At 36.2% G+C, this 12,325-nt stretch overlaps 1 protein-coding gene across 3 annotated transcripts in view; it reads right to left on the bottom strand.

Annotated features, from left to right (window-relative positions):
• SCAF11 (SR-related CTD associated factor 11) overlaps positions 1–12,325 on the bottom strand; it is a 50,704-nt gene that overhangs the window by 24,279 nt on the left and 14,100 nt on the right. For all 3 annotated transcript variants that reach the window (XM_030959564.1, XM_030959565.1, XM_030959566.1), the window contains exons 2-3: positions 9,237–9,312; positions 8,246–8,400 (exon numbers count right to left, since the gene is read on the bottom strand). In XM_030959564.1, coding sequence (XP_030815424.1) covers positions 8,246–8,400; positions 9,237–9,297 — 216 coding nt within the window. In that variant the 5' untranslated portion in view covers positions 9,298–9,312. The remainder of the gene's footprint in view (positions 1–8,245; positions 8,401–9,236; positions 9,313–12,325) is intronic.

Here is a 12,325-nt window from a genome sequence, read left to right as displayed (position 1 = left end):
TTAATGTTTTTCCCTGATCACCTAAATGCTCTCTTATTGAGGCTGCACTACATCAGATAAAACACACACACAGAACAATAACACACTATTAAGCACAGAAATGGGAAATTTCAACTGAAGTGACACATAAGTGGATCATGTAGTGAATCAGCTTTAAGAAAAATCCACATTAGATATTAACTTTTGCTGTGAGAGAACTCTTTATCCCTGATAATTCCAGACATGTTTGCTGTGGGGCCGTGGTTCTTTGTTTGGCTTGGGGGTTTTGTCATCATTACACCCTCCACACCCATCTTAATTCCACTGGCCTTCAGAGGCTCAGTTCAACACTTGTAAAACAAAATAAAAAACCAAAACACACACCCAGTCTCCAGCCCTAATTCATTCACTGAACAAGATCCAGTATAGGAACTGCATGCCCTGAAGAAGCATGTAATTTCTGCAATTTAGAGAGCTACAGGGTATCTGTGCAAGCAAGATGTCGTACTAGAATTACATAAGCAGCTAGGAAAAACCTGCATATGAACTCTGCCCCTAAATCCAGTTGCTAACTTCATTCCTGTCTTTTCATCAAGCCTTCTAATTTTCCAGTTAATTCTGTTCTTTTCTCAATTTCAAGGAGTGCTCAACTTCTTTTTCACATACCAGTCCCCAAACATGGAGCATTCAGGAAGTTTTTGAGCTTCTGATTTCAACTGAAGTAGACAGAACCAAACAAGACTGATTTTAAAAAAATCCAAACCAATCAAACAAACAAAAAAAAAATCCCCAGGGGTAGTTTCAGGAATAAGCTGTTAAACAAGAATATAAGTTAAAGCCATCACCTAGCCTTTGATGCTCTAGTATTTTGTCCTAACTAAAAACTTCCTCTTTTGGGGGATACCATTGTTCTCTGCAGTGTTATGGCCCGAGATAAGAAAACCATATTGGGTAATTAAGCCAGTTCCCTAAGGACTCAGATAATGAAGACAGTTCTTGTCCTGTAGTCAAGGTACAGCTAACCCACAGTAACACAGCAGTGCAATGTTCCATCAGGATATTTGATAGCATGAAATGCACTGTAGCTTCTGAATCCACTGCAAACATCAAGGTACCTACTTTCATTCTTAGCTATGCCAGATTGTAAAAGATAGGTAGGAGGAAGTTATTTTTCTTCCATTTTTATTCTCATTTAAGGATCTACCTTAGCTGAAACGTTTATCCAATACAGTCTCTTCCTACATTAAATTTACACATGAATGTCAAGTTATCTTCTCAATTTTAAGTCACTGCAAGTTCCGTTTATTCATTGCAATAAAGTATCATAGAATCAGAGTGTTACTAGCAGCAATACAAATAACAGCTGGTTTTGCTTCACTAGAAAGATGTTCAATGTTCAATTTTTCTGAACAAATGTTTAACAACTTAATACAGTTTTCCACAGTAGTAAAAAGGGAGGAAAACATTCTGGAAGAGTCAAAAACTACCATTAGGTTCAGATATGTTCAGAAACAGTGGATGCTCTTTCCACTTCTACTCAGCTGCTTTTTGTAGCCTTAGCATTTTCTGTAAGCTGACAACATTATCACTAGAGAAATTCTGATAAACTTAGGACATTTGGTTGTACACCCCCAGTCCCCAGGTAGAGTACAGTTTTGAGTACCCTGAGGGAAACTAGAGGTTACTTCTGTCTAAACATGCATCAGTTCTCACCTGTCTGCTAACAAATAAAAGCAAACCTTTAAAATGTTGGAAAAAATGGACGAAAAAACCCAAAGTTCCTTCCCCATCCCTTTTCCCAACAGCAAGACAGGATTTATATGTTATAGAAAGGAATAAAGGTAAAAAAAGCCAACATTCATTAGAAGAAGCAATTATGAGGAGTGTTGACCTTTAACTCATCTCTCATGTTTTTTGAGAACCTGGTTCAGGTAACAAAGGTGTTGAGTCTTCTTTCATCAAAGGCAGGTTAGCAATTCCACTCTTCTGAGGTTTCCATTCAGGGAGCATTGTAAGTAATAGTGAACGTACACTGTACTTTTTGATAAAGAACATTTAAAACAAGAAAGAAGATGCTGACATGGAACAAGTCCGAGGAGCAGCTACCACTTTTATTGCGCACAAGGGAGAAGGTATGTGAAATGTATCAAAACCCTAGAAGAACCACAGATTGTTACAATATCTTTCTTTACCATCGCTTTAAAAATCAGAACATGCAGTACTTAATGTAATCATCAATATCATTAGAACCTCAGCGCGGGTATTTGTGGCCTGCTTGCTTTGCTTCTGAACAGTTCTTTCCTTGGAAAATCACACACTAGTAGCTTAGCACACTTCAAAATATCTTTGATTGTTTTATTCTCCACATGAAACTATTGAGAGTTTTCCTGTTAAACCTGATAACTCCTTTCACCCATCCTGTGATAGCTGAAGAATTTGCTTCATAAAATACATAAGCATTCACAAAAATCTGCAAGCCCTGGAAAGTTATCCACAAGCAATATGTTTCATTTTCAGATTAAAAAAAATAAAATTATTGTATTTTACTTGATTTTTATGACCCTCTAGAAAAATCTTACTTTAGCTCCACAGGCATAACCTAATTTCTATATTCCTGTAACTGCTAGAGCAACACAGAACTGTGCTCTCTAAACTCAAGGAGCAATAGTTCCCAGTTTTAACTGCATCAATTCAAACAGCATTTGAACGAAGTGAGGTAGGCAAAAGGATGAAGCAGTTACTATATTTCAGATAGGAATTTTCAGAAAGCTATACCAACAGGTGGAAGCTAACCCTGAAACATATTTGGCTGATAAAATAACTTTGACAGATACCCCCATCTCATCAAGTTCCATGTTACGAGGTTTCATAACAAGCAGTAACAAGATCCAAGTACAGAATTCGAGTTGCTGCAGTAAATCCCTCCCCCTATTTTTTTTTCTTCAAGCGGCTCATAAAAAAGACTGTTCTCCAAATTTTGTATTGAAAAGCTGATAGAAAAAGAAACATGATCCTGAACTTTTAGATAATCTGTTAAACACAAATAAATAATACCAGATTCTCCTAAATAAATTCAGACCTAAAGTGAGATTTAGACTGTTAAAGCAATGTCTGTATATTTCACTTCACCTTGTAATAACAGTACAGCAAAAAGCCCACAGTAACACCTCCAGCTTCAGTGAACAGGGAGACCATTACACCACATGTAGTGAGAAACACCCTCTCCACATTTTAATGAAAGTAGGAAGACATCAGAAAATGCACTATTTTCTAGAAGCATGTAAAAACTTACCATTACCTTTTTTTCAGTCTACTTTTAAAAAGCAAGTACATTTAAAAGTTTTATAGTTATACTTTAAGAAAGCACTATTTCTGACAAGTCTTTTTTGGAAGGAAAATCACTGATAGTTATAATACAGAGTGCAAAAGAACAGATTACACTTTTAACAGCTAACCAGTAGACTACTTAGTTACAAATCTAAACAGCTCTATTCTCTCTACCTACATTACACAGCTGGCTAGTTCTTAAGTTCCAATTCAAAATTGCCATGAAGTGTTGACAAATTAAGCTTAATTGTATTGACACTATTGGAAGAACTGGAGTAAAATGAAAACCACTCAGACTTTTGCACTGCACTTCAACAGCATTAACATTCATAAGTTGCTACACAAATGTTCTTGCAAAATCACAAAGTGGCTGAGGTTGGAAGAGATCTCTGGAAGTCATCTTGCCCAACCCCCCTGCTTAAGCAGGGAAACAGCCAAGAACAACTGTATACTACAAAGCAAACGTAATTTGCAAAAAGGTATTTAAATCTACACTTCCCGAAACAGGTTTTCTGAACATCAGTTCTCAGATGAACTGTCTACGTATAGATCACTTTGGGTATACTTGAACAATAAGGTTTTTTCCACTGTTATTTTTGGGGTTTTAGGTTGTGTTTCTTTGAACACAATCTATGTTTTGCTCATTAGTGTCATCTTAAATCTTGCCCATAATGCTCTGTATTGCAGATCTCTGTGGATGTTGTTGCCACTTAAACTGATTCCTTCCAATGTCCCTCAGAAAAAAATAATCCAGATCAGAAAGATCAGAAAACACATTAAGAATCCCAGTTATCATACAGGTAACTCTCCTTAACCTCAGAAGAATATACATGTGCAGTAGTATAATCCACATACACAATAATCCAAACCTTCTATGAGCACAAAGGCAACGACTACTCTAAGAACTGAACATCAAAATCTATGAATAAAACACCTAAGAACATCCACTAGAAACATACTGCACGACAGCTCTTTGCGCCAACTGCTTAGTTTGATCTAGTCAACCACAGATCCTGTACAGGGCCTACCTGAACATGCCCCAAGGCTTTGGAGAATTTATGACTGCACATACTCCACTTTCAAATTCCCCAGATAGGGAAAAAATAATGCAGGAAACCAAGACCAGAGCATGAGATAAGCTTGGTAGGTGAGGGTCACTGAAATCAATGTCTGTTACACAAACATTGTAATAATGCAGACAACACACTGAATCTTTTCTTCAACACTCATCTCTCATGACAGTTCATAAGAGGAATTAATAGAAGAACAGAGATAGAAATCTCCAGTACATTTCTTAAAGCCTACAGTAAATATTTATTGTTTCTAAGACTGTTTTCTTTGAATCAAATAGAAAAACAAAGATAAAGATTTTTCTCTAATGCATACAGGCACGACACCACAGCTGCTAAAGCAGTTGTCTTAGCTGAGGTAGCGTTAACTACTTTGAGCATGTTTGCCACAGATGCCTAGTTAACTTTTCTTTGTATCAGTTTCACTTAAATCCTTTCAGAACCAATTATTATAAACTAAAACATGTGCTTACCAATGAAAATACAAAATACAAGTTTATCAGAAAAAAAAGTTTAAAAAATTCGTTTTGACCCAAGTGGTTAGTAGTTTAAATATACTAATAGCATTACAGATGACAGAAACACGTTAATGTAATTGCTCCCTTTGGTGTAACACGACATTACTGGTGGTATTTAAAGACTCTAGATAGGGGATTTTTGTTGTTAGCTAGACCCTCCCTCCTTTTTTAATGTGGCCAAAATAATGTTACCACATGCATGCTCTTTACACTGAAAGCAACCCTTCACTTACACTGTCATTCTACATTCCCACTGAAGGGTGTGTCCAGTAACCTCAGCTCCTGATTTAGCACCTTCTACTTTTTTATGATCTTCCAGCACAAACTCACTGAAATACAAAGCCTCAAGCTTGAGAGTCTTCATTAGTAAATTACACCATGTTGGTTTACAGAAGTGGTTGACAGCTGGCACAGGATGACAAACATTTATGTTAATCTTCGTGTGCCTACTGAGAACAGCCCCCGGCAGTGACTGGGAGAGCACCAGTTAGCACGGCCAAAAGCACACAAGTTGACAGTCTAATAGTATAGAAGAGTTTAATAGTATAGGCAACTGATTTTGTGCATAGCAATGCTCTCAAATGCCACAATTAACACAGCCAAAGAGAGCAGAACAATTCAAGGGACTTATTAAAAAGTTACTCTGAAGATTAACTCCTTTGTGGGGATTCTTGGTCTGTCCCTCACTTTCCTTTTAGGCTTTAGACATCTTTCTTCAAAGGGAAAGAAAATATAGTACTGACTCAACTGTAATGCTATGTAATTCTGAAACTAAATGTTCAGATCTAGCCAACAGGATCTAATGTATTAGACCTGTTCTGCAGCAGGTTTCCTACCTCTCTTTACCTTTTGGAATAAAGGCAATTTTTATACATTGCTTTTTTATTGCTTTTAAGTGTTTTTTTTAAATCTATATTCTCTCACTTCTTAAAAAGTAAGATGCTCAAAGTGTTATAACTGCTGCTTTCAGACAGAAGATCTGATGGTACAGGACACTTTACTGCAGCTGCCATGTTGAAAATCTCCTGTAGACTGAAGAGGGAGCAGAACAGTTAAACTCTAATCTTTTGCCTAAACTACCCTGGTTTTGATTGAGTCTACACAGTTATATAAAAAAGCCATAAACTCTCAGGAGAACAATGATTATGTACAATTTGAAAACAACAGTTTAAAGAAGCAGCTTATCCTGTTATATTTTGTAGCCCAGATGCTATACAGAAAAATAAAATAAATACCCAACTTGAACACAGACTGCTGGCAAAGCCTCTAAGTGTATGGAGCGGAACTGAAGATACACAAAAGAACATGTCAAATAATGTAAATATTAGTTGGTTTTTTTTTTTTAAGACAATTCAATTTTATTCTCAATTTTGTCTTCCTCCAGCACTTAAAGAAGAAAATACCATTTCTAAAAGCAATTTGTTTATATTCCTAAAAAATACTTAATCTTTACCCAGAATCAGGCAATGTATTTTTTAAGCAGCAGGTAATTTTTGCATCTTTTTTATATCTTCATTACTCAGAATGAATTAAATTATGTTTATGATCAACGAGGAACCAGAAAAAACTAACCCTTTTGCAACACTTCTCAAAAAAGAACACATTCAATTACTAAATATCAGTAACAGGCAAAAAGTACACAGCATCAGCATGTTTTAAATGGTGACATGCTTATAATATTTTTCTATTGTTCAAATCTATAGAACCTCATCTGCTTCTCACAGCTGAAGCCTCTGAACTGTTACCCAGGCTTCAACGCTTATTTTGTCACTTTACTTTTAATTAAAACTACGAAATTAGGCAGTGGAGTTCCATGAACTCAACAGGCCTGTCTGTTAAGTAACCTCAGAAAAGGAAGCCTGGCTGGTTTTGCCTATCTGATGTTGCTAATGAAAAGCAGCAGCAGCAGCCTTATGTAGCTTTAGAAACTCCCCCACATCTTTTTCATGGCATCACATCTACTTTACCTATCAACTTTTAAGAGAAGTTGCTTTTATTCTATTTGAATAGCACCTCAGACCACAAAAAAAAGACATGACAAGAAAAATGTCATATCACTCACCTGCCCTTTTAGAACAAGAAAATTCCTCTTCCTCGTTGGGCTTAAAAGCATCTGTTAGAGAATGTGAATAAACTCGAATCCAGCAGCAAGCCAATATACTGTACTGCTTCCCTGTGCATGTCACTGTTTAATGCTTTTCAGCTGTCATTATAGCAACCAGCTAAGTCACTCAGGGTAAAATTACAGGTGAGAATTTCCTCTTCCCTTACAAATCAAATTGCTCCACTGAATTGAATGCAAAACAGAAAATCTGGCAACAGGAAACTTTGTTTATTATCTGGTTTGTAAATCTAAAGCAATTTTAATGTAATAACTTTTTTTTTAGTATTCTAAAGTTCATATAAATGCTTCAGAAAATTGCACTACCACTGGTTTTCAGATATTAAGGTTAAAACATAGCAAGAATAAGCATATTGCATATATACAGATCAACCAAATAATACCAATGTTCTAAAGGGAATACTGAAATCAAAATCATAATTTACTTCAAAAGAATGAAAGAAACCAAACAGTGATCTCACCAAAGTGACAAACAAATTCAAGTCCATAGAAGCAGGGCAAAAGGCAGCAACCCCCACTCATCCCAGTACAAAGCAATATTAATTTGGTGTTTTATACTGATAATTGAAAAAGTTACAGGAAAGGTAAAGACACCAGACTGAATGCAATGATTGCATAACATAGCTGAGGGAAAATGGACTAAATAGAACAAGGTCATCAAGGATTTCTTCAACAAGTCATTTTTCTTTAATGTTCCAGAACTATCTACTAAGTTATTGACATAGAACAAAAACCAGTCCTCATTAAAATGATTTTTTTTTTTAGAACAGCAGTAAAGCTTTTAGCTGAATTCTCTCTACAGGTAGAAACCTAAGGTTGTATCACTCATTTTGTAGACTAACATGAATACATATTGGTCCCAGCCCTGAGCTGACACTATGACAAAGCCTAAGGGTTATCACAAAGTAAGATTAAGCTAACAACAATGCAATATTATAGCATGTATATAATACTGTCTGATCGTCCAAACAGCCAACACCACCCTATTTACTTATCCCTAATCTCTAGCAACCAATAAGTTACTAGAATAAGTAAGATTGCCTAGTGAAAGAAAACTCAAAATACTTTATCGCATTAAGAACAAAGTTTTCCAAAGTCTATTTACAAATTGGTCACTGAACACTTCTGTGCAAAGTAAAATCTGTAACTTTAAAAAAAATATATCTGTAGGTATTAGATGCAATAGATTTCACTGAAAAATAAAAACACACCTTGGTGCTCAGTCTTACCTCAGCCCATTTAAGAATACAAGTCATGCAGAAGGTATGACTGCAGTTCTCAGGAAACCCAATCTCTTGCTCTAGAAGGCAGTTCAGACAGATGGGGCATGTGTTGCCATCATACAATAACGTAGAACAGGAACAGCTTTCCTCGTTTTCTTCACCTGGTATTATTAACAGTGACACTCAGAAGTTTTGACAGTTTTTGAAACAAAGTCCTTCTAGATTTGAATAATAGAGAAGTAAGAATTCTTTCAAATAGTCTTCTGGCCAGCTTCTTGGCTGCATTAGACCTGAAAACTTGAATTCAACTTGCTTGTAACTACAGGAAAGTGTGTTTCAGATGAAGAAAGCTAAGCAACTTATTTCATAGACTACTGTACCAGTCTTTGCCATCAAAACAAAGTTAATTACAGGGATATTTCAATAAAGCAAGTATCACAGTGTTTCCTCTTGGTTATGTAGTCATTTAGACATAATTCTCCAACGCTCTTCCTCCTTGCATGTTTGTACTCTCTCCATGACTTAAATTACACCAGCATATTCTATATTATCTTATATACATATGGTCTACCTTTACTTCAGCATTTCTGTCAGAGTTATCTTAATCTGAATATCTTCAAATATTTACCTAATCATGTACATTAAATAAAAAATGCTCCTGATTTTGTTAGAGTTGGAAAGTGTTTTCAGAATAAAAAAAAAGTATGAACTCTTCTTCAAGGAATTTTACTCTGAATAATCATTTTCTCTGAATAGCAATTGCTATCAACATTTTGTTTTGCTACTAGAAGCTAACAAGTAACAACAAGAGAAGAGGCAGGAAATTATTTGGGGACCGCACAGGCCAATGCCAAATATTATGAGAGAGTGGTTATATTTACACAACTTCTTTCAAAACAAGCAGCATACTAATTGAGAGAGCAAATGAAAAAAATCAGACCTTCACAGCTTCAACCTGAATAATATGCTTCAATCTTTTCACACACACAAACTTTACCTTCCATGCCTTCATGTGTCTGATCCTCAGTATCTTGAATACATTGCTTTCTGTTCTTCATCTTACAAAATGTAGTCTGGAAAACACAGAAACAGTTCATTTAGATTGCAACTTGAAATTAAAAAAAATTAAGAATATTCTCCATTGTAGAGTAGAAATACATGGTATTAGAAGTTAAGAGATTGTTTACAATTTATAAGCATCATTATTGCTGTCTAGCAACTGATGTTTCCAATTTCAAAATTTGCTTTTGTTCAACAGATGAGACATTTTTGCAGTGTTTTAAGACTACCACTGGTGCTTTTATTTTTAAAAATGCAACATATTGCTAAGTTTCCATGCAAATGACCCCATGCAACACTGCAGTAACTAACACCTGCAAACTGCTCTATGCAAATATTTGAAGCAACAAACTTTAAACACTCTAGCACCAGAAGAATTGGTTGTTTTACAAACCAAGAATCACTGTAGTAATGGCAAGTGAGAAAAATGAATGCAGCTTATATTTGTATGACAAAAGCAAGAAGGAAATAGTTCAAACTATTTGCACTCAGTAAAACATGTAGAGAAATTTGTATCAAACAAGGGACAGGTCACAAGCACAGGAGCAGTGCAGTATCATGAATGGGGATGCGCTTTTTAACTGCTCTGTGAAAGAGAGCACAGATGAAGTACATCCAGTGATCCACATCACAAAAGTTAAAAGAATTTGACCCTACCTAAGAAATAGAAAGTATATCTTCTTTGGAAGCTTACTTAATACATGTAGAATGAAACACACTTGAAAAAAGAATACCAAGGTCTGAATCTCCTGCATTTCAAAACTCCTGTAGTCACAGCAGAGATAGTATGTACACCTAAAGCTCCAACCCCAGCCCCAGAGGGAACAACAGCTTTCTTCAAAACTATATGAAGCTTTAAAAATTATTAGAATTTAAAAGGACAAAAGGAAACTTCAGAAGACACTGAAGAAATCAGAGATTACCAATGTCTGCTACTTAAGCATTCAAACCTGAAGCAAACCAGCTGAGGTTCGACACCCCTTTGCTAGACAAAGCAGCAGGACAGAGCTGAAACTGCCACAATTGGGTTCCTCAACTAAACTTCCTCCTATTTCGCTCAGAAACTACAATAATTTTCCTTTACCACCACGACATCCAGAAGAGGGAGACAGAATTTGCTACCCCAAGCTTTTCTTCTGATCAAGTCTTTATTGCTTGATCATGGCAGCAGAAGTGTTTTAATGATCATTTTTTTATACTAATAAAAGCAACTCTGCTGCACATTCCCATCACATATACTTCTTGTTTCCTTAGTCAACCAAAGAAATCAGGACTCCAATCTGTGAGTCTCAAAACACAGGCAGTTTGCTAAAGAAATGGTCAAAACCGTGAAACTAATTAGAAATCTGCAGTTAGAATTCAAACTGGCTTCAATACTCCCATTAGAAATCACTTGATTCCCCAAAGGGAACATGGCAATCAATCCCACTGAGAGTAGGGGAAAGTGAAGGGACAAGGAAAGAAAAGCCTAGCTTTAAGGGATTTCCCTCCTACACTGCTATCACATTTTTATATCTAAAATTATTTCAAAAGATATCATCAATACACGGTATCAACTGTAGGCTGGTTACCAGCACTAATACTAACACTGACCAAATTGCAGTCAATGCTGTAAGCTATAGGCAAGTTCTGTTGGCAAAACAACCACTGTCCAGATCTCCACCTTTTGCAAGCTAAGCAAAAGGAAACCCAACCCAAGTCAAGCTGCTCCCTTAAAATTTAATGTCTTCAACAAGTAAAATCTGCGTGAAATTAGGACAGGTAAGACCACGAAAACCACATTTGAATTTAGGAGATTGTGTTCTGTTGCTTTTGCTCTGATTTGCACAAGTGGCTTTGGCCCCAGAAAGTGTAAATCATGCAATAAGTAGTGTGCAGTATAGATGATTTTATACACAAAATATAAGAACATCCTCTCTTCATCACATCATTCAAACATCACCTCAGTGGTGCTTTACAGAAGCCGAAAATTCCACAAGCTGTACTCAAACATGTTTCAACCCTAGAAGTCCCAGGACACCTTATATCTGAGTCAGTTTCAAGACAAGATCAAGAATTCTGCTCTCTGCATACATCCACAGAAAATTATTTAAATAGACACAATCTAGATACCAAATTAAGGAGTAGCTTTTGAGTTTGCACTTATTATAACAGAGGTCAGGAATTCACTAAAACAGATTGCAGAAACAGTACACAGAAGCTCTTCAAATTTGTTTTTCCCCAGACAAAGTAACCTTTTACTCCATTGTACTCTTTCTAGACACAGACATCCCATAAATTCTGACACACTTATAATTAGAAAAACAGAAATCCTAAAATTCTGACAGAATATCAGTAACCCAAGACATGCAGCAACCAAAAACATTTATGTGGTGTTACCCCATTCTTCTCACAAGCCTATTATTTAAACAGATACGGAGTGCTGCTAATGCATTTCACAGATCACTTTGCACAGCACTTCACCAGTTTGACATTGCATTTTGCACAACACAGCAGAGAAATTTAATATTACTGAAATTTTTATAAATAAAGTAAAAGATATAATCAAAATTTACACACTATTTAACAAATTAACTTTGAAAAGACTGTTTTCTCCATTATTTTAAAAGGGGCATCACAGGCATTAGAATAGCAGAAGAGTTAACACTGGACTGTTACTACATTTATATGATTAAAAGCAGAGTTAGTAAAAGAGAACATGGTCGTTTAGAAAGAGTAAACAGCATAAAAAATAGAATACTTATTTTTCCAAAAATGTGATAAGACAGCAACAAACACTATACTATGTTTATGCCTTTGACACTGTCTCCCACAGCACACTCCTGGAAAAGCTGCAGCCCATGGCTTGGACAGGAGCGCTCTGTGCTGGGTTAGGAATGGGCTGGATGGCTGGGCCCAGACAGGGGTGGTGAACGGTGCTGCATCCACAGCTGGGGCCAGTCACCAGGGGTGTCCCTCAGGGGTCTGTGCTGGGGCCAGTTCTGTTCAATATCTTTACTGATGACACGGATGAGGGGATTGAGTCTT

The sequence above is a fragment of the Camarhynchus parvulus genome, chromosome 1A, assembly GCF_901933205.1.
Source record: "Camarhynchus parvulus chromosome 1A, STF_HiC, whole genome shotgun sequence".
In the NCBI taxonomy this organism is placed as follows: Eukaryota; Metazoa; Chordata; class Aves; order Passeriformes; family Thraupidae; genus Camarhynchus; species Camarhynchus parvulus.
This window is presented reverse-complemented; position numbering and strand designations above follow the sequence as displayed.